Source organism: Hylobates moloch, unplaced genomic scaffold (assembly GCF_009828535.3).
Source record: "Hylobates moloch isolate HMO894 unplaced genomic scaffold, HMol_V3 SCAFFOLD_18, whole genome shotgun sequence".
Taxonomy (NCBI): Eukaryota; Metazoa; Chordata; class Mammalia; order Primates; family Hylobatidae; genus Hylobates; species Hylobates moloch.
In genome coordinates this window covers 12,881,672-12,908,501 of record NW_026652293.1, presented here as the reverse complement: position 1 = coordinate 12,908,501, position 26,830 = coordinate 12,881,672, and the positions used below count along the sequence as shown (strand labels likewise).

At 54.0% G+C, this 26,830-nt stretch overlaps 1 protein-coding gene across 1 annotated transcript; it reads left to right on the top strand.

The window, feature by feature from the left end:
* The first annotated feature begins 1,170 nt into the window (after positions 1-1,170).
* Positions 1,171-25,498, top strand: INAVA (innate immunity activator). The gene is made up of 10 exons (XM_032136993.2): positions 1,171-1,659; positions 8,268-8,416; positions 9,412-9,536; positions 10,044-10,160; positions 10,866-11,088; positions 17,730-17,783; positions 18,624-18,834; positions 19,112-19,285; positions 21,206-21,890; positions 23,293-25,498. The coding sequence occupies exons 1-10, from the start codon at positions 1,457-1,459 to the stop codon at positions 23,383-23,385; spliced, it is 2,034 nt and encodes a 677-aa protein (XP_031992884.2). The 5' UTR covers positions 1,171-1,456; the 3' UTR covers positions 23,386-25,498.
* Positions 25,499-26,830: the final 1,332 nt, after the last annotated feature.

Below are 26,830 nucleotides of genomic sequence, written 5' to 3'. Positions count from 1 at the left end.
TTTTTTTTTTTTTTTTTATTTTTAGTAGAGATGGGGTTTTGCCATGTTGCCCAGGCCGTTCTTGAACTCCTGACCTCAGGTGATCCGTCCGCCTTGGCCTCCGAAAGTGCTGGGATTACAAGCTTGAGCCACCGCGCCTGGCCGTTCGTTGTGGTTTTTTGTTTTTTTTTTGTTTTTTGTTTTTTTGAGACAGGGTCTTGCCCTGCCTCCCAGGCCGGAGTGCAGTCTCGGGATATCGGCTCACTGCAACTTCCGCCTCCCTGCTCAAGTGATCTTCCCACCTCAGCCTCCCAAGCAGCTAAGACTACAGGTGCGTGCCACCACTCCTGGCCAATTTCTTTATTTTTTGGTAGAGACGGGTTTTCACGATGTTGCCCAGGCTGATCTCCAACTCCTGACCTCAGGCGATCCTCTGGCCTGGGCCTCCCAAAGTGCTGGGATTATAAGCGTGAGCCTCTGCGCCTGGCTGCCCTGCTTCTGGATGAGCCCCTGACTGACGAATTAGCCTTGTCTCTCTTCCACGTTCTTTCCCTTTACTCCTTCCTCATCCCAAACCCTAACCTCCCTGCAGCCCCTGGAACCCGCTGTGCTCCCTTGCTGCTATGCTTTTGTACACCTGTCACTGCTGGTTGTCCCCCTCTTATCTTCTGGTATTGCTTCCTCTGGCCAAGTTTTGCCGAGGCTCAGCCTGGGTCAGCCTTCCCTCTCCTAGCCCGGGGTCTTAGCCCTTACTTCAGGTACTGTGCTGCTTCATCACTCGTCTAGATTGGAGAATCTTCCAGGGAATGGGGCTTGAGCTTTGATCCATCGTGCTGGGCACTAGTAGGTGCTCAATAAATGTTTATTGAACAAGTGAAAACCGGGAAGTGAGTGAATGGATGAACGGGGACACAGCAGCTCGCAGCGGGCAGCAGGAGGCGCTCGCCGGGAGGGTGCTCCTTCCCTTCAGCCCGCCCGAGTTCAGCCAGCGGGCCCGGCGGGAGGAGTGGGAGTGGGCCGGGGCCGGGGCTGGGGAGGGGCGGCCATCCCCGCGTTACCCGCACGCTCGGGCTCCGCGGCCCGCAGCGCCGCACAGCGAGGGGGAGGGCGCCTGCGGGAAGGACAGGGTCCGGGCAGCGCCCTTCCGCAGGCTCCTTTCATTCTTCCACTTGGGGGTCTCCAGGAATGAAATCTGGCCCCAGCCAGGCCGGAGCGCGCGAATGAAAGGCGGCACTGGGACCAAGAGAGAAGCTTCGTCCCGCCTGGGCTGCGGAAACTGGCGGCGCCGGGGGTGTCCCACCGCAAGGGCGTCCGAAAGCGGGGCAAAGGGGACAGCCTCGCCCCTCGAGCGGCTGCTCCCGCAGCTCGCTCACCCCTGCGGGTACCTCGTCACTCCCGCGTGCGGCCCCGTCCCGACTCTTGGATCGGACTCTCCAGTCCCTTCTTGAGTCTTCCCCTCTTTCCTCTGGGCCTTGGTATGCCCCAGGGGACAGATGTCTTGGGATCTTTAACATTTGGGATGCTGCAAATGCCGAAGTTAAATGAAATACCTCCGGGGAGGGCAGGCCGCGGGGAGGCTCGGGGGGAGGGAAGATGGCCCGGACAAACAGGTCCTGAAGCTGCGAGCCTGGAGTGGAGGGCGCAGGGGCAGGCGGGCGGCGCCAGAACTCCATGGGACAGGTAAGCGGGAAAACTTCGCGGCACCCAGCGCGGGTGAACTGGGGCGGGGGATCGGGCCCCTGAACCCATGGTCTTCAGCCTTTGCGGAGGGTGCCCTACAGGGAATGGGGTAATTTTTTCAAAGGGGCAGGAATTCTGAGTTCCTATCAAAAATGCACATTTCCAGCCCCTCAACCTTTCTCCTTCGACCTTCTTCGTGCCTGTGGATCTTCCTGGCCAGGTTCCGGGAAGCCAGAAAGCAGCCAGACAAAAGGAGCAAAGTCTCGGGCCAGCCTGGATGTGGAGGGCGCAGTGGGGGAGGGGAGCAGGGTGGACAGGACAAAGGGGCTTTTTAGAGAAAGCCTAGAGGTCTCATTTCAGGGCGCATTCCAAGCTGGCTTGGAGTTCCCCTGTCCCAGCCCACTCCACCTTTGCTTAGTGCAGGCGAACACCTTTCCTAGTGAGCAGGGAGCAGATGCGAGTAAGAAAACAGTGAAGGAACCATCTCCCACCCCTCTTGCCTGGAGGATCCCGGGCTATTTCACTTCTTCCTTTTTTCACTGTTGTCTCTAGCGCTGGCCATTGATTCCTTAATTCATGAAGTAAGATTTTAGCAGTGCCTGAGACTACTTTGCTGGGGGCTGTTGGGGATGTGAAGATGGTAGGACGAGGCCCTTGCTGTAAAGAACTTCCAATCTGGTGTTATCAGAAGACCCTAAAAGAAGGAACTTTTTTTTAAAAAAATGGAGAGTGGATGGCTACAGCGCTGGGGAAGAGTTTTCTGATTCGAGACTTTTCCTTAGGAAACGAAAACACTAAAGAGGTCCAGTTTCTCTTCCCTGGGGAAGGGCTCTTCTCTGCAAAGATCAGATTCCAAGTACTATAATGCTTTGCAAGGAAATACCACTTCCTCACCAACTGGTGGTCTGGACCGTGCTCTGGGGTTTGGGGCTGGGGCATCAGTCCCCTGACTCCCCGGCCTGGCTGGAGTGGGGAGCTGTTTCAGATTCCCAGCTGGCCTCTGGAGTGCCCACCTCCCCCATTGGTATTTTGAATTGAATGACATGGCCATCAGAGAGCTCCAAGGATGGCTCCCCGGGGTTCTTGGCAGGAGGTTTGGTTTGCCAGCTCCTTTCCAAACCTCAGATTCTGCAAGGTTGGGAAATATTGAGCGTGAATTTGGGGGAGCAGGGCGTTTTTGAGAATTCCAAAGGATCAATGCAAACAGTGAGATTGAGCATCTGTACTAACCTCCCTTGAAGTCAGAGATGGTGGATTACCTGAGGGCAGGGATTCTTCACTGGGTTCATTGGCATTAGGCATCTGTAGATAGAATTCAGAGGGTGTGTAAACTAGGTGAGGCAAAAAAAGACATCATTGTTTTTCACCAACCTTTAACAGATTTTAACATCACCTTTAGTTATGAAGACAACAAATCACAGTAGCATTGGCAGTACCTGTGACTTTGCCATTAATAGAATTCACAGTTTCATATCACACCACAGTCACAGCAATCTTGAAATATTGTTTACACTCAGCCCTTGTGTGAAATTACCCACTGCTATACCCTGCTTAATGTTAATAAAGAAGCATATATATTGCTATGTTTTTATATTTTTAGAACTTTATTTCATATAATTGACTTTTTTAGTGATCTTCTTAATTTTATTTTATGCATTAAGAAATGTGAACTGTGAGCCAATTCACAGCTGGTAGAAACTTCCACCAACCCCCACCTGGAGCTGGGGGTGGGCAAGGTGGAGGAAGGGCCGCTTATGCCCAGAGTCAACCCCTCTCTGTTTGACTTTGTAAGAAAATGCCAAGCCTCTATGGGGAGGGACTGTGTGTCACGGAGGACTGGGGAAGGGCAGGGCTGCAGGCTATTTGGGAGACCCAGAGAACAAACTCCCAATGGGGTGGGGTGAGGAGGAACTGTCCCCTGTTAGGGCCCCTCGGCCTCAGCCTGGGCAGAAAATGAGGTGGTCAGCCTGGAGCACTCTGGGGCTAGCATTGTTTGGAAAAAGGGTGTGTGCAGGAATGTGAAGGTGTGCTGGGTGTGTGTACCGGAGCAGTGGGGGATGCTGGCGGACTCCAGCCCCATGAGTTCCGCTCCACAGGAGATGCCTGGTGAAAGCAAACTTCCTCTGTCATCCCTGCACTTGGGGGTAGGGAGTGGGGACAGGGCTTTTTAGGGGCTGGGGGAGGGGAAGCAATCCGGACATACATTGAGGCACTGGAATCTGGGTGGGGGGAATGGTGGGAAGATCAGAGAGTAGGGGGAAAGGGAGGTGGTAAGATGAAGACTTGAGGGGTGCAGCCTGCTGGGGACAGGCCAGGCAACAGTCAACCTTAGCTTTGCTTCCCCCTGTGAAATAGGCTAGATTCCAGTTTCCCATTTGCTTGGGGGGTCAGTGGGATGGGAGACCTTGAGGCTTATGTTTTATAGGAAATAAGTTCCATTTTGGTCTCTGGTTCCTTGCATTTGGGGAGTGGGCTTAGGGTCTGGCGTCACAGTGGACCTCCTGTGGAGTAGGGAACAGGACTTGGGCTCAGGTCAGTGCCTGTCAGTGCCCCATGAACATGCGTTGCTGGGGGATGGATGTAAATAATAAACAGAGAAGTGATGGCCTTGATACCCCTGGGGGACAATGTCTGGGATATAAAGAACAGCCTGATCCTCTCTCTCTAGGATTCTAGAACTTCTGCATATTGGAATTCCAGCTGCTTTGCCTGAGGTTTTAAAATCCTCACTCAGGAGAGATAAAACCCAGGCCTTGGTCTCCATTTCGGTATGTGGGGAAGAGCAGTGACCCATCCCTGTCAGTTTGTAAATGTCCTGCTTGTTTTTTCCATGGACAGTGGACATTTCACCCTGCTTCTGGGGTGCTTAACAGGCCTCAATTTCTGGAAAGAGAAACTGAGGTCAAAGGAAGGCAGGGAGAGCCAGGGTCAGGACAGGAGGGTACGCAGGTACCTCACAGCTCAGAATGTTGTACTAAGGTCTCTTGAGGCCATGAAGACATGACCCTTGTTGTTGCCTTCTTTGGGGATTCCTCCATGGGAGCCCCTTTTTCCCTGCTACCCTCCTGCCCCCCGGAAGTGCAGAGGCCCAGGAGCTGCCTGCTGGCACCAGTTGCACGGGATTAGTTCAGGGAAGGACTTGCTCACCTGCTCCTCCCCTCTGACTCAAGTCATAACAAGTAACCTGGTTCCCCTGGCCCAGCAGCCTGGGAGGGACGGCAAGGCAGGCAGGTGAGCCGAGACGGACGGACGGCCAGCAGCCCCGTTGGCTGGAGAGAGAGCACAGGCCTGTGGCCTTGGGAGACCCTGAGGTGACATGCGAGGGCCCTGAGCCCCCTGACTGGAAGCAGGGGCTGTTTCTCAAACTCCTGGACTAAAGCCCAGAAGCAGGTGAGGGCGGGGTAGGTGGAATGGGTCTTTGGGGCTGAGAGCAGGCTGGCCTGGGAGTGGAGGAGCCCAAGCAGTGGCCATCACCCCCCTCCGACCCCCACCCCCACCAGCCTATGTCTGGGGTGTAGGGATGACAGAGGGGTGCTGGTGGGCTTGGACAGGAGCCTGTTCCTGTGGTTGCCCAGGCCTTAGTTTCCACCAGAGGGAAGGCAAGCAGAGATGAGCTGGGACAGGCTGGCCTGAGACCTGGCTTTGGGGGACACACTTGGGATGGAGGAGGATCCCCCATGGCCCGGCCTGAGGGAAGGTGCTCTGGAGTTTCCCTCCCTCTCTCTGTGCCCCTTCTGGTCTCCTCTGCCTTTTTCTGGGGACATTATTCAGCTGGGTGGGCTGCTTTTTAGGGCCCAGTACTGGGGCTTGAAGAGGCCCAGGAGGGATCCCTGTGTTGGGGAGGGGGTGGGGATGTTACCTGAACTGCCTTTATCTAAGAGCAATGCCTTAGACATTTAAGACTCGTAGCCTCCTGGGTGGGGGTGGTGCCCTCGCTCTCACCTGTGGACTCTGGGGCAGGTTCCCTACAGCTGTGGAGGGCGGTCTCGGCAGAGGCAGATGTGGGGGTCTGCTACATGGCTGTGCGAGTTTCCTTCTTGGCCTGACATTGACCAAGAGGCCGAGATTCAGACCGGAGGCCTGGAAAGGCTTTAGACACTGTGCAGTCTTTATTGTGCACAGGAGGAAAGGAAGCCCGGGGAGGCCTGGTGACTTCCCCAAGGTAGCACAGACTGCAGCAGAACCAAGCCTTGAGCCCACAGCCGGGCTCTGGGCATCTGACGCTGTTCTCTTTGCTCTACCTGGGGCGGCAAGTCATCCCAGAGAGGACCCAGCATCAGCCAGGGACCACTGGGAAGATCAGTGCCTCCCCTTTGACGCTGGCAGTGAGAGACTGGGCTGAGCTGGGAGAAGGGGAAGCTGGCGGAGACAGGAGGCGTGCTAAGGTACCCCTCTGTCCCTGTAAGTCCCCACTCCTCTGCAACAGTCTCAGAGCCCCTGAGAAGCAGGGGCTGAGTTGGCCCAACTTTACAAGGCAACTACTTAGTGGTTAATAATTAATTAGCAAGCATGACTAATTAATGGCTTCCCCTCCCACATTACTTCCTCCCCTGTCCAAAGGAGACACACTCAGCGTGCTAGCTGAGACCACCTTGCTTCCTAGCTCTGGCTGCACCCTGCCCTTGGCTTCTGGGGAGGGTGGGAGGATGGCTAGGGTGGGTGGGAAGGGGTGGGGGTGAGCTGCCTGCTCATCTGTCCTGTTCTTATCTCTACGAGGGATAGAGTTTGGGACAGATGGACAGTGCAGAGCTAATAGTCGTCCTAAGTATCCTGCGGGGTGGGGTTCCAGAATATATGGCCAATCTTTCAGAACTTTGGCATGTTTGCAAAGGCCTCCCATAAAGTTAAAAAAAAATAATTCTCCCATGCATTCTCTAGACTTCCTTGAATAATTGAAATTCCAAAGTGCAAGGTACATGTTGCTTTCAGGGCTTTGTGTTTGATTGTTGCTGCCTGTGGTTGCTGTGTTGTTTATGTAGGTCTATAAAAGTTCTTGATCGTCCTGCTCTTATCATCTTGATGGGTGGAGAGGTATCACCGGGGACCTGGCTGACAGCAGTCCCCTCTCCCTGTTGGCCTTGCTTTGTTACCAGCTTTCCCAAGGCCGACTTTTCTGTTGTGTTGGCTGCCTGTGGAGGGGTGGAGCTCACCTCCCCCACCCTGCGGCCCCGCGCTCTGAGGAGGCAGGATAGGCTCCAGACAGAAACTCGGAAGGACTTTTGGACTCTTGCTCAATGGGCTGACTCAGTGAGGAGGTGGCTGGGCTCTCTTTCCAGACCGGACTGCCTGCACGGGCTCCGCCCACCCCTCCCACCCCTACTGCAGCCAGCAGCTGCCAGGCCTTGGCCAGCTGGGACCCCAACTAGGGGTGTGGGTTGGTGAGAAGGGAGAGGGGGGGTGGGCACAGGTGTTATCTGGGTGACTGGTCTCTAGCTGAGCCGACACAATGGGATGGCACCTGTACCACCCAAGTGTTCTCCACCCCGAAGCAGGCAGAGGAGCAGGTGATCTCCTTTCTCTCCTTGCGCAGCTTCTGCTCTAGTCACTGCTTGCCCCTCACCTGTCAACTCTTGGCAACCCTGACAGACACAGCCCTGGGTCTCCCCTGGCTGTGGGGTGTAGGGGATCCAGGCTGATTCCCCTTCAAGGGTCTCCTAGGAGTAACTGATGGCTTGAAAGTTGTTTGAGGGCTTTGGGACAGCTCTCTGGCATACAGTGGCTGCACATATCTGCAGATGTGAAGTTCAGAGTCCAGTGCGCCAATTCAGAGAGTGGGCGTCCTGGGCTTTGGAGGCCCCAGACCAGGGGCCTTGGCCATGTGCCTGCCCACTTCTTGAAGTGCCCTCGGCCACTGGGGCAGTAGGACATGCCTCACACCTCCTGGGTTCTTGGGTTGAGGATAGCTGTGTCCCATAAAGACGTCTTCCCCTTCCTCTTTCTGTTTTTTGGAGAAGGGGTCTCTCTGTTGTCCAGGCTGGAGTGCAATGGTGTGAACACGGCTCACTGCAGCCTTGACTTATCCAGGCTCAGGCAATCCTCCTGCCTCAGCCTCCTGAGTAGCTGGGACTACAGGTGCACACCACCATGCCCGGCTAATTTTCATTTTTGGAGAGATGGGATCTATGTTGTCCAGGCTGGTCTTGAACTCCTGGGCTCAAGCAATCCTTCTGCCTTGGTCTCCAGAAATGCTGAGATTACAGGTGTGAGCCACCATGCTGGGCCCCCTTCCTCCTTTCTTTGTCATCCCATCCCATTTTTTTGTCCCCTTCCTTTTTATCCTGTCTCTGCTCTTTTCCTTCTTGCCCTTCTCCCCAGTCGAGCAGCTCTTGTGGCTACCACAGCTGTCGACCCCCTTAGGCCTAGAGGACTTTGGCCCAGAGGGGAGCTAGGCTGGGCCCCTGAGAGCCCACTGAGAACAGGGTTTGCTGGTAAGGCCCACAGCCTCTTCTCTCAGTCAGCACCCCCACTGCCAGAATCTCCCACCCTAGATGGTTCCTGAAGCACAGTCCTCCCTTCCACTCCCCTGCTCTCAAGCATCTATTAAGCTTTTTGTGACCAAAATGGTTCATATCTAGCTTTTTTGTTATTGTTCTCTTTTCTCTTTAAAGCTGGGGAAACTCCAGGCTACCTACACAACCTGGCCCAGGCTGGTCACGGTGTCCCCCCTCCCTGCTCTGTGCCCTCTCCTTCCAGAAATCCACCATGGAGAGTAAGGATGAGGTCAGCGACACCGACAGCGGCATCATCCTGCAGTCTGGTGAGTGTTCAGGGAAATTCCCCTGCCCTAGTCCCTGGTCCCCAGCCCTGACTCCTGAGTCCTGAGTCCCCAGGCGCTAGGGCTGGCCCGGCTGAGACTCCCAAGGGCTGAGAGGAAGGAGAGGGAGAGGCCTTTGCTGGGAGGAGGGGGAGGTTCTGGAAGGGCTGGAGCCTCAGGGACATGTGGAATTTTCCTTCCTGGAGAAAACTTGTTTGGAGTTTTGGTTCTATCTGGAAGAGGGATCTGCAGTGTTCAACTTTAGCCCCAGTTGAGAAGTTGAAAAATCTCAGCCAGGCATGGTGGCTCACGCCTGTAATCCCAGCACTTTGGGAGGCCAAGGCGGGCGGATCACAAGGTCAGGAGATCCAGACCATCCTGGCTACCACGTAGTCCCAGCTATTTGGGAGGCTGAGGCAGGAGAATCGCTTGAACCCGGGAGGGAGAGGTTGCAGTGAGCCGAGATCGCGGCATTGCACTCCAGCCTGGGCGACAGGGCAAGACTCCATCTCAAAAAAAAATATATCATCTGGCCAATGTGAAGGTCCTGCCTCTCTGGCCAGACGTGTGGGCCTAGTCTGGCCTAGTCTTGACAGAGGACAAGAAAGAAGAGGCTTATGTGTGTGTGCAAGAGAGAGGGTTAGTGGGGAGAGGGAGAGAGAGAGAGAGGAAGAAGAAGAAGGAAAAGAGGAAGAAGAACGGAGGAGGAGTGGGGGGAGGACTGCATGGGCAGAACTCCCTCCCCTGCACTCCCCCGAATAGGTCACCTGGTGAGACGACCCTCCCTTCTGAGCTGTAACATTTGTGCAGCCAAGTGATGTGGTGTTTTGTGGCTGTGACACAGGCCACAGCAGCCAGCCTGCAATTTGTGGGCAGGCATGAGATGTGTGTGTGTGTGTGTGTGTGTGTGCATGTGCATTCCCCTAGGGGTGGTCAACAAGTAACAGAGGAGGCTTCCATCTTCAGCCTCCCTGAGCATGTGCCCCCCACCCTTGCAGGCCCTGACAGCCCGGTCTCTCCAATGAAGGAGCTGACCCATGCAGTGCACAAGCAGCAGAGGGCCCTGGAGGCGAGGCTGGAGGCCTGCCTGGAGGAGCTGAGGAGACTCTGCCTTCGGGAAGCGGTGAGGCCCCAGCCAGCACACACAAGCATCAGGTTCATCTGAGGAGCTGTGGAGCCACGTGTGGGAATGCGAGAGCTGGGGAGAGGGAGCCCCATTCTTGAGGGAATTCTGGACATCAGGCTGGGGGCTGGGGCCCAGAGTCCCCATGATGCAGTGTTTGACCTTGTGCTGGTTGGAGAAGAGTCAGACCCAGGCGGGGGGCCCAGGCACAGAGAACAAAGTTCATCAGGGGCTGCAGAAGGACTGCATAGACATAAGTGCATATGAGTGCTGTAACCCGGGTCGGTGTAGCTCTGGAGGAAGTGATCAGAAGGAGGTCTGAAGGGAAAGGGGAGGAGTGCAGAGTGGGTCTGAAGACAGGAGAGACAGTGTGGAGGATGGGATGGGGTGGGGTGGAGGGTGGTCCCACCAGGGCTTCTGTGGAAGGCAGGCACATGCAGTGCAGGGGCCAGTGAGCCAAGACTGGGCAAGTGGAGAGGACCTGGCTGGTCTCTGCTTCCTCCCCAGGAGCTGACGGGCACTTTGCCAGCAGAGTATCCCCTCAAACCAGGGGAAAAGGCTCCCAAGGTTCGCCGCAGGATCGGAGCGGCTTACAAACTGGATGACTGGGCCTTGCACAGAGAGGTGAGGAACCTCAGGAAGCTGCCAGTACCCCTCGATCCCCAAAGCTGATCACTGAGACACCACACCTCAGCTCAGTACCCTGGCAGGTTCCCTTCCACCCTTTCACACCCAGTGAGGGTGCTTGGCTGCCTGTTGGTGAGGGGCACCATGAATATGTAGCCCAAATGGCTGTGGAGAAGGGGCGCCGCCATGGAACCGAGAGCTGGGAGCTCAAGGGAGGACAATGGGTTTGACCCCATTGGGCAGAAGATCAGTTAAGAGCGCCAGCCACCAACCCAGCGGGCAATAGCCTGCTCAGACAGGTTACTCAGGCCCCTAGGGCTGTCCTCCTTTCTCAGGAGCAGGTGGGGGCAGTCAGGCCCTGGGTGCCCTTCCCCCGTGGCGTCAATGGCAGCAGTTTCCCATGGGCCAGCCTGCCCCACCCTTTGGGGTCAGGAGGGAAAGTGTCCCACTTGGGTTCCCACCCTGCCCGGTTCAGCAGGCGGGCTGGTGGGTGGGTGCCCATGCCAGCTTTTCAGGCTGACAGGTTTGCTTTTCAGCTCCTCCCACCCCTCCACCCTCTGCTCCACGTCCGTCCATTGGTGCTGCTGTCTGCCTCTCTTCTGTCTTCAGGGCTTAGGACTGGGACCTAGAGCACTGTGTCAGGGCCGCTGTCTACACTCTGGGCCCCCAATCTCCCTGCCTCACTCCTGCCCCCTCTCTCAGGACCCCCTAAGCAGCCTGGAGCGCCAGCTGGCCCTGCAGCTGCAGATCACAGAGGCAGCCCGTCGGCTGTGCCTGGAGGAGAACCTCAGCAGGCAGGCTCGGCGGCAGCGGAAGCACTCCATGCTGCAGGAGGAGAAGAAGCTGCAGGAGCTCCAGCGCTGCCTGGTTGAGCGGAGGCGCAACAGCGAGCCACCTCCGGCTGCTGCTCTCCCCCTGGGCCGAGGTGAGCCGGCTGCCCTGAGGGCCCTTGGGCCATGCTCCTTAAATGAGCTTTTGAGGGATGGTGGGTGCACAGCCCCGTGCCACTGCCTTTGCATTCGGCTTCAGCTGGGTAAAGCTGATTCTTGGGTTCAGCTCCATCCCATCCTGATTCTCTCCAACCCCAGCAAGGCTTCCCCATCCTGTGAGGCCCTCTCCTCCGTCTCCTTAGAAAACACCCTACTCTCTCCTTCCGTATCCTCCTCAAAATACACTACCTTCGAGAGACTTCCTACACAGAGATAATTCTCAGCTGACCCTGAGCTGAATCCGAGGTGTATTTAACTGGGTAGCCCAGGCTGGCCCTGCTGCCCTCCAGGCCCACAGGGTGATGGAGTCTCTCGATCAGGGTAGTGTGAGGCTCCCGTGAGCCCGAGGCTCTGAGTTGATGTGTAGTCCCCTGGCCTGAGTTAGGCAGCAAAGGGTTTGACCATTGCTATGTGTTACTGATCACTGAATTGTTTCAGGGGCCCACAGCTACTTAGGAGATGTTCAGGTTGAAATCCAGCAGCACTGGTGTCACACCCCACAGCCCCTTAAGTATCTACAACCACCCTGGTCAAGGCTGGGATCCTTCCATGTCTGTTCTCTGCTCTCCTTGTGTCTGTAGTTCAATCCCTGAGCTCCTTGGCCCAGAGGCTGGTGGCCGTGGGGGCACCTAGTGAGTTGTTGATGCCCAGGGCCTGCCACATCACATCAGTGTGTCCACCACAGGTTAGCTTCCAACAGGTGGTTCTGAGCCCTCAGGTGTGACTGTTTTCCTTTGTCCTGACCCAAGGCCAGCCTATCAGGTCAGGACTTGCATCTCTCCATTCCAAACCCCACCGCAGCAGGCCCATGACTCAGCTCTGCCCCCCATCTCTCACATGGGACCCAGACCTCCCTGGCTGCCTCAGAGGGAACCAGGAGGGAATGAGGCCGTGGCCCTGCAACAGAATTGGATTCAGAGGTCTCAGCCTTCATTCACATTCTCAGGCTCCCATCCCTGCATATCGTGTTAGCTTTTCGCCAAGTCTACCCCTCAGCCTGGGAGCAGTCACGGGGAAGCTGGAAGGCCCTTGCTAGTCCCTGTGCCCCGGGGCCCATGCCTCAGGCAGGGGGTTATCTCAGCACAGGTCTCAGAAGTCCCTGCTCCCATCCATGGCCTCTAATTTAGGGTAGAAAGTGCGTGACCAGACACCACCCACGTCACCTCCCGCAGCCAAGAGTAGGTGATAAAGGAGGAGGTGCCTCCATGTGACAGTTCACCCAGTAAACTCAGAAGATAGTGGGGCTGCCCCAGGGAAAATGGCCAGACCTCTCTCTGGTTCCAGTGGTTCTGGCTTGGCCGCAGAACAACACTCCCAGTCTCTGAGGCTCTAATGGAAGACAAGTTCTACAACCTTACTCCACTCTCACCAGGGATCCCAGGACTTGACAGCAACCTTGAAAGGTAGCTGCTGAATTGGACATGGAAGCCCCTAAGGTCCAACTTGCTCTGTGCCTGCAGGGAGAGGTCAGGGTGGTGAGATATGCCCATTGGTTGCAGCGCCTCCTGCTCCCCGGTCCAGCCTCACACTGCTCAGCAGCCTCCCCTGCCCACCGGGGCTGCCATTGCTGGGAGCTTCTGCCCATGATGGGTGGCAGGGGAGTGTCACCCTGATGCTGCCATTGTGACCCATAATGCTTCTTATTGGGAGTCGGGAGCAGGCCAGGACTGGTCTGGGGCTCTGTGGGAGGCAGGAGGATGAGGTTCTGAAACCTTGGAGCACTCAGTCCAGGTGAAGACAGAGCTGTGGAGAGGAGACAACTGGTGTAGCTGCTGACTTTCCCACATCAGGAATCAAGACCCCACTGGCCAACTTCAGGCCCTGGGATCTAAAGTCCTGTCGTGAGAGCACAGAAGGGATCAGTTCTAGACAAGTAATTTCTGTTTTGGGGCTCCTCTGCTCAGCCGAGCCCTCCTAGAAAGAACGAAGTAAAACAGAATTATTAGTAGCTGAGGTGTTTTGAATTAAAAAGGGAAGGCCGGATACGGTGGCTCATGCCTGTAATCCCAACACTTTTGGAGGCTGAGGTGGGCGGATCATGAGGTTAGGAGTTCAAGACCAGCCTGGCCAACATAGTGAAACCCCATCTCTACTAAAAATACAAAAATTAGCCGGGCATGGTGGCGCATGTCTGTAGTCCCAGCTACTCGGGAGGCTGAGCCAGGAGAATTGCTTGAACCCGGGAGGTGGAGGTTGCAGTGAGCCGAGATCGTGCCACTGCACTCCAGCCTGGCAAAGAGTGAGACTTCGTCTCAAAAACAAAAAAAACAAAAAAAAACAGGAGGCCAGGTGCAGTGGCTCACACCTGTAATCCCAGCACTTTGGGAGGCCGAGGTTGGCTGGCTCACTTGAGGTTGGGAGTTTAAGACCAGTCTGACCAACATGGAGAAACCCCATCTCTACTAAAAATACAAAATTAGCCAGGCATGGTGGTGCATGCCTGTAATCCCAGCTACTTGGGAGGCTGAGGCAGGAGAATCACTTGAACCCAGGAGGTGGAGGTTGCGGTGAGCTGAGATTGCATCATTGCACTCCAGCCTGGGTGACAAGAGCGAAACTCTGTCTCAAAAAAAAAAAGGGGAAAAAAGCAAACAAACCAAAAACCCAAACAAAAAACCACCCTGCCCCCTTGGGCTCCATACAAGGGTAATTTAGTTTGGGAAAGTAACTGTGCTAGGTGAGAGTCACCAGCCATACTTTGCAGTGGCAGGGAGCAGTCAGGTGTTTCACTCATTTACTAGAGTGAACCCCATGAGGGCCACCCAGCACCCACCTGTGCGATGTAATAGGTGCTCTGGATGCATCTGTTGATCAACAACACCAGCCATTAGCCACATCCTCATAGCATTTCTTTTTTCTTTCCTTTTTTTTTTTTTCTGAGACAGAGTCTTGCTCTGTCATCCAGGCTGGAGTGCAGTGGAGCCATCTCAGCTCACTGCAACCTCCACCTACCGGGTTCAAGCGATTCTTCTGCCTCAGCCTCCTGAGTAGCTGGGACTGCAGATGTGTGCTGCCACGCCCAGCTAATTTTTGTATTTTTAGTAGAGATGGGGTTTCACCAAATTGTCCAAGCTAGTCTCGAACTCCTGACCTCAAGGGATCCTCCCACCTCGGCCTCCCAAGTGGTGGAATTACAGGCGTGAGCCACTGCGCCTGGCCTCTCATAGCATTTCTGAGATGATGGAAGTGTTCTGTATCTGTGCTGTCCAATACAGTAGCCACTTGCTGCATGTGGCTGTGGAGCATTTGAACTGTGCCTAGTGTGACTGAGGAACTGACTTTATTTAGTTTTAATGAAAATAGCCACAGGCGGCTAGTGGCAACCGTGTTGTACAGCATAGCCTTGGGGGAGGCTCAGCATTTGTGAGTGTCATCTCCACCGTTACCCCTCTGCCTGGGGTGTCCTGTGATGCTGCTGCGGGGCAGGGGAACGTTGAGCTAGGGCAGGGTTGGGACAGTTGCTGAGATAGTGAGCAGCTCTCAGAAACCTGAATCTTTTTTTTCCAATCTTTTTAGAGACAGGGTCTTGTTCTGTTGCTCAGGCTGGAGTGCAGTGGTGTGATCATACCTCACTGCAGCCGTGAACTCTTGGGCTCAAGTGATCTTCCTTCCTCAGCCTCTAGTAGCTGGGACTACAGTCACGTGCCACCACACCCAGCAAATTAAAACAAAACAAAACAAAACAAAAAAACTATTTTAGAGATGGCATCTTGCTATATTGCCCAGGCTGGTCTCAAACTCCTGGTCTTAAGCAATCCTCCTGCCTCAGCCTCTGGAGTAGCTAAGATTACAGGTGTGCCTGGCCCAATAAAAATCTTTATTCCTAAGGTTTTTATAAAAGATCAAAGGCAGGAGACCAGAATTCAGTAAGAGGGGGCCTCTTTAATTGAACCCTAAAGCAAAGGCTACTTGTGAGCCAAGCAAAGCACGGGCTGGCTGACTACTCAGGAGTCAAGCCCAGCTCCTGGCACCGTATGTCCTACAAATCTACCGCCTGCTCTGGGTAAAGTTTTTTTCATTAAATTGCCGAGCAGGCTGGGCATGGTGGCTCAAGCTTGTAATCCCAGCACTTTGGGAGGCCAAGGCAGGAGGATCTCTTGAGCCCAGGAGTATGAGACCTGCCTGGACCACACAGGGAGACCCTGTCTCTACAAATAACTAAAATAAAAAAATTGGATAGGCATGGTTGTGGACACCTGTAGTCCCAGCTACTCAGGAGTCTGAGGTGGGAGATTGATTGAGCTCAGGAGGTAAGCCTGCAATGAGCTGTGATTGGGCCACTGCACTCCAGCCTAGGCAACATTGTAACACCCCATCTTTAAAAAAAAATGTTGTGGAGCAAAGGTTAACAAACTTTTCCATAAAGAGCCAGATAGTACATATTTTAGGCTTTGTGGGCTGTTTAGTCTTTTTCACAACTGTTCAACTCTGCTCCTTCAGTGCTAAAACAGCCAGACATTACATAAACAAATTCATAGCAGTGTTCCAATAAACATTTATTTATAAAAGCAGCTATTGAACTGGATTTGACCCCTGGGCCATAGTTTGCTCACCTCTGTTGTAAGGGATTTCAACATGGTTGGAACTTTTTACTTTTTTTTGAAACTTCCTGGGCAATGCCCATGCATTTGAGATGCAAGCTCACAGGGGAGAGCCCATAAAGGGTTGTGGTTAAGAGCAGACTCCAGTCAGACTGTCTGGGTGTGAATTCTGACTCAACCACCTTTGTTGAATGTACAACCTAAACCACGTTACTCAACTCCTCTGAGACGTGGTTTCCTCAACTGTCACTTGCAGATGATAATATCTACCTTACGTGGTTGTTATGAGAATTACCCGAATTAATATATATAAAATGCTACATTTAGAAATGTATTGGCACAGTAGAAACATTAGCAATTATTACTTTTTCCTCATCTTCATTCTCAAACACAGTTGAAAATGTTTCGTGAGTTCCACCCAGGTCACTTTAGGCTTATTCACAAGATCTGAAGGCCTGGCCAGGCGTGGTGGCTCACGCCTGTAATCCTAGCACTTTGGGAGGCCGAGGTGGGTGGATCACCTGAGGTCAGGGGTTCGAGACCAGCCTGGCCAACCTGGCAAAACCCCGTCTCTACTAAAAATACAAAAATTAGCCAGGCATAGTGGTGGATGCCTGTAATCCCAGCTACTGGGGAGGCTGAGGCAGGAGAATTGCTTGAACCTGGGAGGTGGAGGTTGCAGTGAGTCGAGATCACACCACTGCACTCCAGCCTGGGTAAGAGAATGAGACTCCATCTCAAAAAAAAAAAAAAAAAAAAAAAAAAAAAAAAATTCCGAAGGCTTAAGTTTCTTCAAAAGCAATAGCAAAAATGAGTTCCCTCTGATTTCTTAGGTAACAAGTGCTGCTATGCCATGCAGAAAAGTCACACTGAATTTCCTTCAGGTGACTTGCCAGATCACCAGCTGAAGAACCTTCCCTGGGGCCAGCTGGCCAGACCTTATCTTAAATTCAAATTCCTACCTTGCGTTCCTCTTGTTGTTGGTAACGCAGGAGGTCTCACATTGGGATCTTTGAATTGTATTTGTGATGTGAGATGATTATACAAAAGTTAGAGTGAAATTCCCTTTTTTTTTATTTGAGACAGAGTCTCACTCTGTTGCCCAGGCTGGAGCAGACTTGACTCCCAGGCTCAAGTGATCTTCCCATCTCAGGTTCCCAAGTAGCTGGGACTACAGGCACGCACCATCATGCCTGGCTAATTTTCATATTTTTTGTAGAGACCAGATTTCACCATCTTACCCAGGTGGGTCTTGAACTCCTGGGCTTAAACCAGGAGTTCTGGTGCCTTGGCCTCCTAAAATGCTGGGATTACAGGCATGAACCACCGTGCCCGGCCATGAAATTCTTTTTATCCTAAGGGCCTTCCAAAATGACCCTTTGTCTTTCCTTTCCACTGCCAAGAAGCCCTGCCAGAGGACACCCTTTTTCTTTTTTTTTTTGACAGGTGGGGAAACTGAGGTCTAGAGCATTGAAATGGTTTATTCAAGGTTGCATAGCTAATATCAGAGTCAGGATTAAAATCAGATTTCCTGTCTCCTAGCTCTGCCTTCTATTTTTTTCTACTTCCATGTAGTAAATTTACAGCCAGGCCAGGCGCAGTGGCTCACGCCTATAATCCCAGCACTTTGGGAGGCCAAGGCGGGATGATCACTTGAGCCTAGGAGTTCAAGATCAGCCTGGGCAAGACAGCAAGACCTCTTCTCTACAAAAAATAAAATAATTTAGCTGGGTGTGCTGTCATGCCCCTGTGGTCTCAGCTACTTGTGAGGCTGAGGTAGGAGGATCCCTTGAGCCTGGGAGGTCAAGGCTGCAGTGAGCCATGATCACACCACTGCACTCCAGCCTGGGCAACAGGGTAAGACCCTGTATCTTAAAAAAAAAAAAAAAAATCACTCCCAATGTGTATTTAGCACACAGAGGGTATTTCCTCATAACCGATGCTGTCCTGGGGGAGCTGCTCAGCACTGCTGGTTACTCATATCTGTTTGTTCCTTTCTTCACTTCCTTCTCTTCTCTCCCCTTTGTCTTTCCCAGAGCTCAGTGCCTCTGATGACAGCTCCCTGTCAGATGGGCTCCTCCTGGAGGAAGGTGAGAAGGATGTTTGGGGGACTATTGTCAAGGCTGGACTCCTACTGCAAGACCATGGGGTTTGGGCAGTTTGCTGGTGTGGAATTTAAGTGGGAGTGAAGGCTAGGGTGCCAGGCTTAGGGTTTCCGCTTGGACTTCATGTCAATTTCCACGTGTCCTTGCACATGCTCAGTTGAAGGTGGGGAATGTGCTGATCATCTCCTATTCTGGAAGCTCATTATTTTTACAGGGAAAGGAAAGGTGAACTCCAAGAGAGCTGATCAACCCCAGATATCCCTCCTTCACCCTTGGGTGTGATTTCAAGATGCACCAGTCAGAGCCAAAGAGCAATCTGCCCACAATCATTGCTGTTTTTTAAAAGAAGGGAGCACTGGGGAAGGAAATACAAGTCTATAGATTAAGAACCCTGTGTACAAACCATGAGGATGCCAGGGTCAAGGTGGATCGAGAAGCTGTTACAGTCCTGCCCAGGGGAGTGCCCAAGCCAATAAGGAAATAGGCCATATGGGCATGGCAGGAACAAGAAAAATAGGTAAACAAAAGATAACTGCAGACATGGTACCAGGAACAAAGGTTAGAAAGTGGAGCACTGTAAGCCCAAGAGAGTCAATCTGGGAGGCTTCTTAAAGGAGGAAGGCATAAAATAGGGCTGTGTGGGAAGGAGTAAGTCCTAAAGGAGAAGAAAACACGTTTGAGCATCTAGGGCTGGAGCCATGGCCTGGAGCAGCTGCAAAAGCCAGCATGGGAGGGAGAGCAAGGCATGGGCTGTGGTTTGTGGAGGTTCTTGTTGGGCCGGTTCCCCCAGCCTCTGGCCTTACCAGGTTTCTTTTACTCCTGCAGAGGAATCCCAAGTGCCAAAACCTCCTCCAGAGTCCCCAACCCCACCTTCTCGGCCTCTCCCACCCCAAACCCTCGAGGGTCTGCAGCCAACAGGACCTGAGCCTGGGGGCCCAGAACGGGTTCCAGTCCAGAACAGCCCCTGGAAGGAGACCAGCCTGGACCACCCCTATGAGAAGCCCAGGAAGTCTTCTGAGCCCTGGAGCGAGTCCAGGTCAGGATCGGGGGAAGGGAGAAGGGCAGGGCTGGGAGTCGGTGGGAGCTATGCTGGGGATGGCTATAGGCTGGGCAGATGGAAAAGCGGAAAGGTGGAGGAGAGAGCTCCTGCAGTCGTGGGATGGAGGCATGAGACTTGGTAGTTCCCCAAGGGTGCTGGCAGTTTGCCCCACTAACTTTGGGAGCCCCTTCCACTGCATCCCCATTCTTCTGCAACTCTTGAGCCCCTGAATGGAGGCGTTCCTGCCACTGACCTGTCTCTCATCCTTTTGCAGCAGCCCAGTCACCACACCACAGGATGGGCCCAGTGCCTCCAGCCTGTGGCTTCTGGAGCCTGCCTCCTACCACGTGGTTCCCATCCGTGGTGTTCCTGGCCAGTGGCAGGGCCGCACCAGTGCCCCAGCCACCCCTGAGATGCAGGGGAGGAGGGGCCAGTCGCAGTCTCTGAGGTAAGAGACAGCTTCCCCAGAGAGGGGGGACCCACTCAGAGCTTATCGTTGGAGGATGGGAGCTCCCAGGACACAGGTGGGACAACCCTGGGTGACACATGGCTAGTGCCTTGACTTCTCTTAGGATCTCTTCTTGGGGTGCCTCTCGACAGAGAATGCACTGCACCCCGCAAAGCCAAAGGCCTTGCATGAAGCAAGTTGTTTTCTTCCAAATACTCTAGTTTTGTCTTTTTGCATAACTTGATTCAAATTTTCTACCCTTGCCATGTTTCCTTGTGCTGGTAGATTATTATTGGTCACTGACAATAGGCAATTCACTTTTTCAATTGATGCACAGTTGATTCTCATTATTTGTGGTAGTTATGTTCTATAAAGTAAAATTGACGCAAATCCTGAATTAGCAAATACTGAACCCTTGCCCCTGGGGAAATATAGGGTTAGGTTCCCGTGAGCTTTTGGTCACGACATTTTGCATCAACTGATTAATATATAACCTTGTGTTATTGAGTTTCTGCTTAAGGACACCTTACTTAATATGGGTTGTTGATTCATTAACTCATGGCCAACAGCACTGTAACTCATATCCAGATGAAGCTTACCTAGCACACATATTTTCTCCATAAGGCACACCACAGCCTTTTCCCAGTATGCCTTAGGGAGGAACAGTAGACAGCACTTCAGCACTGTATTTGGGGGCATTTTAAACAGCAGAATCACCAATCAAAGCAAAAACACACACAGTACATAAATATGCCACAAAAAGGACACTGTGTCCTTACAGCATGAGAACTGAAACATGAGGGCAGAACATGGCCTCGTTTAACCTCAGAACTTAAAGAGACTCAAATTTGTCACTTTTCTGCAGTGTCCAAGAATGACCATGAAAGCACTGTGTATATTGCTTTGGGGATTAAAAATAAAGTTTAGCAACTAGGAAAATTACAAATACTGAATCTGCAAATAATGAGAATTGACTGTATGTTACTTTCTAAGTCATCTGCTACTTGGTAATAGTTTAAATGGCTAAGCGTTGACAGGCAGTATTGGCCATACCATATGGTGACGGGGCACCATGAAAGCACTGCTGAATTCTCCGTCAGCTTAAATTTGCTGGTCAGGCAGCACTGAACTGGGGGCAGCTTGGGACAACTGCTCTCAAGTAAAGCAATGGATTTTGTTTAATTTTTAAATTTTTTTTGAGGCAGAGTCTTGCTCTGTCATCCAGGCTGGAGTACAGTGGTGCAATCTTTGCTCACTGCAACCTCCACCTCTCAGGTTCAAGCAATTATCCTGCCTCAGCCACCTGAGTAGCTAGGATTACAGGCGTCCGCCACCACACAGCAATAGATTTTATATTTTACATGCTACCAGGGCCATTTTACAAACCATGCCTTTGTGCAAATTAGGAAAAGGCAGACACAGCCCCATACCTGGGTGCATTAGTAGAGTGAAGTGAAGGCTGGATTTCAGCCCCTGCCGGTCTTGGGCTGCATGTAACTGCTCTGGGTACCACATGACAGCTTTTACACGTTCAAGTCAGGTACCTGGCAATGCCTACCGAACAGATGCTGTGGATGATCTGCCACTGGACACGGTGTACCTAAGCTGAAAGTACCTAATGTAGTACTTTAAAAAAAGTACTTAATGTGCTACTTGATGTAGCACACTTTACACGAATCACAAGCTTGTGAATGCAGCAGGAACACATGTGCACACAGTGAGGGAATGCATTGCACCCACGCAGCCCAGCAGAGGGTTTGTTGGTTTGCTTTGGGAGGTTTGACCTAAGACCCTTGCACGAGGGCCATGCTTGGGCCTTGAGGTAGAGCAGGACTCACCTGTTTTAACTCCACCTCCCGCCCCAACCCCAGTGTGGAGTTTCTGCCCCCACACTCAGAATGCCTCTCTTTCCCTCTTCAGGGTGGATTCCTTCCGGGCGGGTCCCGAGGGCCGAGGTCGCAGCGCCTTTCCCCGCCGCCGCCCCACTCACTACACGGTGACAGTGCCAGATTCCTGCTTTCCCGCGACCAAGCCCCCGCTGCCCCACGCCGCCTGCCACTCCTGCTCAGAAGACAGTGGCTCTGACGTCTCCAGCATCTCCCACCCCACTTTGCCGGGCAGCAGCAGCCCCGACATCTCCTTTCTGCAGCCTCTCTCCCCTCCCAAGAACCATCGTCACCGCGGGGCCTGGGTCCCAGCAGGCAGCAGAGAGCTGGTCGCCCACCACCCCAAGCTACTGCTGCCCCCTGGCTACTTCCCGGCGGGGCGGTACGTGGTGGTGGCTGAGAGCCCCCTGCCGCCTGGCGAGTGGGAGCTGTGCCGAGCAGCCCCGGGCCCTGCTTACGAGGAGGAGGCCACTCCCCTGCGCTGCCAGCGGCTGGTGCCCTCCCGCAGCCGCATCGTGCGGACGCCCTCACTGAAGGACAGCCCGGCAGGCCGGGGGCTCAGCAAGGCTGCCGTGTCCGAGGAGCTCAAGTGGTGGCACGAGCGTGCACGCCTCCGGAGCACCCGCCCCCACTCACTGGACCGCCAAGGAGCTTTCCGGGTCAGGAGCCTGCCTCTCGGGAGAGAGGGCTTCGGGCGAGCCCTGGGACCCCGGGCACAGGTACGGCTGCTCTGGAGGGACCCCGGGGCCAGGCGGGAGGGCTGTCTTGCTGGGGAGGGGCTGCAATTCTAGCATGTCCAGGGGTAGAGAGGCATCAAAGCAGAAACCTAGTGGCCGGGTAATCCCCATCTAGGAAGAACAGACCAAAAAATCATTTCCTCTTGGCTCTGGAAGGCACTCTTGGCTTCGCTGGGGCATCTCCTAATTTTGCCTGCCATGCCTAGCTCAAGAGCATATATACTGGTGGATATGATCCCCGAAGATAGCTGAGACTTTTTCCCTCCCTAAATGATGATGCACAAAGCAGACAAGCCTCCTCATAATCAAAAGTCCAGTCCAAATCAGCCCCTCCAATTTCCATTTGAAGGTCTAGGACAAAGGGAGAGTAGGAAACGAGTTGCAGAAGCCAGAACCTGTGATTTTCTGGGCATCAGCGTCCTCCCTGACACCCCTCCTCAGCACTAAGCCGAGAAGAAGGGTGGCATCAGAGTTAAGAGCACCCACCCTCAAGCTAGACTACTAGGTTCAAATCCCAGTTCTGCCACTTACGAGGTGTATGATTGGGCAAGTTACTTAACCCCTTTGGACCTAGTGTTTCCTCCTCTGTGAAATGGGAGTAGTAGGGTACCTATCTCATAGAGCTGCCAAGAGGCTGAAATGATTAGAGCAATGCATGGTAAGCACTAGATATGTGATATTATTATCATCTGGGGCCGCAGAGGCCAGGGAGCAGGCTGGAGGGTAGTGTATAGGATACAGGACCCTGACACTGGGTAGGGTGGCAGCCTTGGTTTCCTTGGCCCCTATTTCTTCATTCTGGAAGTGGAGAGCCACACACAGGAATCCTTTCTTTATTCTTTCTCCCTGGTACGGAGGGCTCTGCAGGGGATGTGCTCCAGAAGTTACCAACAAGCTGCTTCTTTGAGACCCCAGATTCCCAGCAGGCCCAGCTGCATGTCCCTCCCCCACCCACGGTTCTTTGGACTGCAGCTGGCATCCTGGGCCTGGCAGTACCCTGGCCCCAGTCCCAGGCCGCGCCCTCCAGCTGACGTGCTTTTCCCTTCCTGCGCGCTTGGGCCTGTCCTTGGCTGGATAGACCCAGCCCATCCCAACCTGCCAGACAGGGAGGGTGATGAGAAGTGAGCCCAGGAAAGGCGGGGGAGGAGGAGGTCAGGGCGCCTATCACACCCCAAAGGAACCTGGAGGAAAATGTGTAAAGGGGGTCCCTGAGGGACAGAGAGCCTCCTGGGAGGAAGGGGCTGAGTGCCAGGGCCTGCTGCTGCTGCTGCCACTTCTGCTGGTCAGTGTCCCTAAGGGATAAGGATGGTGTAACTGTGCCTGCTGACCCCGCTTTTCTGCCTGGTTCATTTACCCACCTCTCCTTTCTTCCTGACCCTGGCAGGTGCCCACAGTGTGTGTGCTGCGGAGATCGCCTGACGGGGCCCCTGTGCAAGTCTTTGTACCTGAAAAAGGAGAAATCATCAGCCAGGTGTAACTCTGCGCCCCACGCTGGAAAAGACTGTTTCACAGAGGGGCTGGGCTGAGACCCCCCACCCCTGAGTGCCTCTTTCAGCTCCCCCATCCCCATCGCAGGCCGATGACCTGGAGCTGAGACCTTTTATTATTTTTTTTTTACACGACTTTTTTCAGAAGCCCTGACCTAAGGATTTATATATGTGGATTGTCCTCAAGACCCCTGTGATATGATTATGCTTTATCCCCCAGAGTTTGGCCTACTGGACTTAAGGCCTTGCCTGTCTGACTGACAACCTCTATCTCCTTATGCAAGACAAGTGGCAGGGGACGAGTGAAGCAGAGTGGGCCACCTTGGGAGTTCTCCAACGTTCTGTGCTCTGGTTCTAAGAACTTCCCTGGGGAACTGCCTCTGGCCCTCCTGTCCCACTATTGCTGGAGGCTGGACATGGTACATACTCATGCACATGACTCTCCCCCATTTCCCAGGTCTCTGGGTACCCCAGCCTGGGCTGGGGGAGAATCCCTTCCCCCTTTCTAATGTGCTCTGTGATGCACACACCAAGTGGTAGGTCATAGGTCAGTATATCCCAGTGGTGTATTGTCTTGCTAGACCCTGCTATTTTCCTGACCCCATAAATCCTCTTTAGGGACCCAGTCACTATACCCTGTCTATGCCCTGTGGGCTCCCAGACCTCTGAGCTTTGAGTCAGTGGCATCACAGTTTGTAGCTTCAGGGGGTCCGGCTGGGGGCTGGTCCATGCTGGTGGTTAGTGGACAGCAGCCACCCTTTGACAGCCACCTCTGGGCATCTCAAGGGCTTGCAGCCCCACTGCTCCTTCTAACATTTTGTTTGTTTTTGAGATGGAGTCTCACTCTGTCGCCCAGGCTGGAATGCAGTAGCAAGATTTCGGCTCACTGCAACCCCCATCTCCCGGGTTCAAGCGAATCTCCTGCCTCAGCCTTCCGAGTAGCTGGGATTACAGGCAAGCGCCACCATGCCTGGCTAATGTTCGTATTTTTAATAGAGATGGGGTTTCATCATGTTGGCCAGGCTGATCTCGAACTCCTGACCTCAAGTGATCCACCTGCCTTGGCCTCTCAAAGTGCTGGGATTGCAGGCATAAGCCACCGCACCTGGCCCTTCTAACATTTTTTCATCACAGTCCCAAAAACCAATACTTTACAAGTGGTTTTGGAAAGGCACCACTTTTGTGGCATGTTCTGGTTGGGAGAGGGAGTCACAGTTCCTACTCCCCCCACCAGCTATGCTTCTGCTCTGAGAAGGTGCTTATTTATACAAACATGGACATACTCACTCCCAAGGGCTGACGAGATGCTGAATTTTCTTTGAGGGCATTCATTAATTGTCCCAGCTGCAGCGACTGGAGCAAGTCTGGAAGCTGCTGCTGCTAAGACCACCCAGCTGTCCCTGGGTTCTCATCCTAGAGCCTTCTTTGCTTCCAGGTCAGGGGACCTGCTTCAATGAGAAAGCAACTGAGTTGAGGATAGGAGAGGTAGGGAGAGCTGAGTTCTGACTTCACCTGTGCAGAACTCTCTGCCCCCATGTTACCTGGACTGGAACAAACTGTGAATATAGCAGAAGGTTCCAAGAACTCTGGTGTCTGACCTAGAAGAGGCACAGTTCTCCCTACTGGAAAGAAAACGATGTAGCCGATTGCACAAGGGTGCCACAGGAAGACCCAGGATGGCCCATCAAAGGAACCTGGGGGAGGATGCAGGAGGCTGAAGGGATGCACCTGGCATTTCTCTCACTGTGCTCTTACCGCATCAGCAATCCCCACCTTTTGGGCCTACTCTGCCCCCTATGCGTGAATACCCTGCTTGGATGCTGTGCTTTTCCGGTTTGTCTCTAAGCCCCTTTCTCCAGGACATGTTGGTTTCCCTGGCCTCTCAGTGTCCTCACTGGAGCCCAGAGCGCCTTGGTCTGAGCCAGGAGACAGCTGAGCACTGGCCCTCCACACCTAAGCGTCATTTACATTAACTTATTGGTCCTGTATAACACCTGGTGCCATTAACAAGTGGCTGTGTCCTCAGTTACAGAGCTGGAATTGTGTGGGGTTCAGTGCTAAATACTTCAATAAAGTCTGTTTTTTGTGATTGGCTGAGCTGGGAATGAGGGATTTTTTTTTTTTTTTTTTGGTGTGTGTGTGTGTGTGTGTGTGTGTGTGTGTGTGTGTGTGTGTGCCAGGTTTCCTGAGCAGAGGCTGAGCCCGGCCCCCTGGGCTGCCCGCCAAGGTGGCCAAGTTACCGGGCCCCTCCAGCTGGTCTGGCCAGGTCCCTGGGGAGCTGGTGTGATGGGTTGGGTGGTAGAGGGAGGCTCTCAGATTCTCTGCTTCCGGGGCAGGGCGGAAGCCAGCACAACCCCTGTCAAAGCTCCTTACAGCCTCCTCTTCAGCTTGAGGAGCTGGCCTCTGGGAGTCACTTCCCCAAGGACAGGGGACTGGCCAGGCAGAGGGTAGAGATGGGTGGCTCAGTGCCTCCAAGCCATTCCTGGAGCTTTGACTGCCCGGAGCCCAGGCTCATGAGAAACAGCCCCTTCCCCATACCTGGAAGACTGGGACCCCTCCTTGGGGTGGTGAGGAGGCGGGGCTCTCCGCAGGCCCCTCCCCCATCGCGGCAAGAGTGCCCACAGCCCCTCCGCTGCTTGGGGTCCCACTGAGGCCGGGTGGGGAGCGCCACCTTGGACACTTCCGTGCCTGCCCTGCAGGGGCCGCTCCAGGGTCCCGGAGCACAGCGCCCCCTGGAGAGGCTGTGCCCGACCTGAGGCGCCAGCGTGTCAGGTAAAGGGGTCCCCCTTCCCGCCTGTTCCCTCCACAGCCAAGGAAGGGGCGGGGCAGGGCCCCCGGCCCTCGCTGCGGAAGAGGCGCCTCCAGCCTTGCGTGGGTGCAGCCCTGGGGGCCGCGGGGATCTGTGGGCCTCAGGGGTCTGGGGCAGTCCATTCTTGGGGAAGGTAGGGGAGGGGAGACGGCTCCAGGGTCTCTGGAGAAGTTGTGGGGTATCCTGATCTCAGACCTGCCTGAGCGCTTCGACCTATTATTTGTGGGGAATGGGGCGCTGGATTCTATATTTTAGATGATGGTGAGTTAGGCCCGGGGAAAACAGGGTGAGCAAGTTCCCAGGGGATGACTTATCCGAGGGGCAGCTCCCAATAACAGGACAGGCAGAGACCAGCTAAGAGGGGGGGATACAAAAGAGACGGACACAGGGGCAGAGCAAGGCCCTTTAAGGCAGTGAGCGATGGGACGTTCCCGTTTGGGGACCCGAAGTGCAGGGCGGTGAGAGAACCAGGTTGCGCAGCAGTTTCTTCCCAGCCCACGAGCAGGCTTCCCTGGGCCATGTCTGGGAGGGGCAGACATGTGGGGGGCTCTTAGCTCCCCTCATAGGGCAGAAGTAAGGTTATGAATTAGGGGGTGGGGACAGAAGCCTCGGGGAAGAGGGGACCT

Coding starts and splice junctions, on each gene's coding strand:
- INAVA (XM_032136993.2), top strand. CDS start 1,457: ATGCCCCAGGGGACAGATGTCTTGGGATCTTTAACATTTGGGATGCTG. Junction 10,161..10,865: donor ACTGGGCCTTGCACAGAGAG/GTGAGGAACCTC, acceptor CCCCTCTCTCAG/GACCCCCTAAGCAGCCTGGA. Junction 17,784..18,623: donor TGGGCTCCTCCTGGAGGAAG/GTGAGAAGGATG, acceptor TTACTCCTGCAG/AGGAATCCCAAGTGCCAAAA.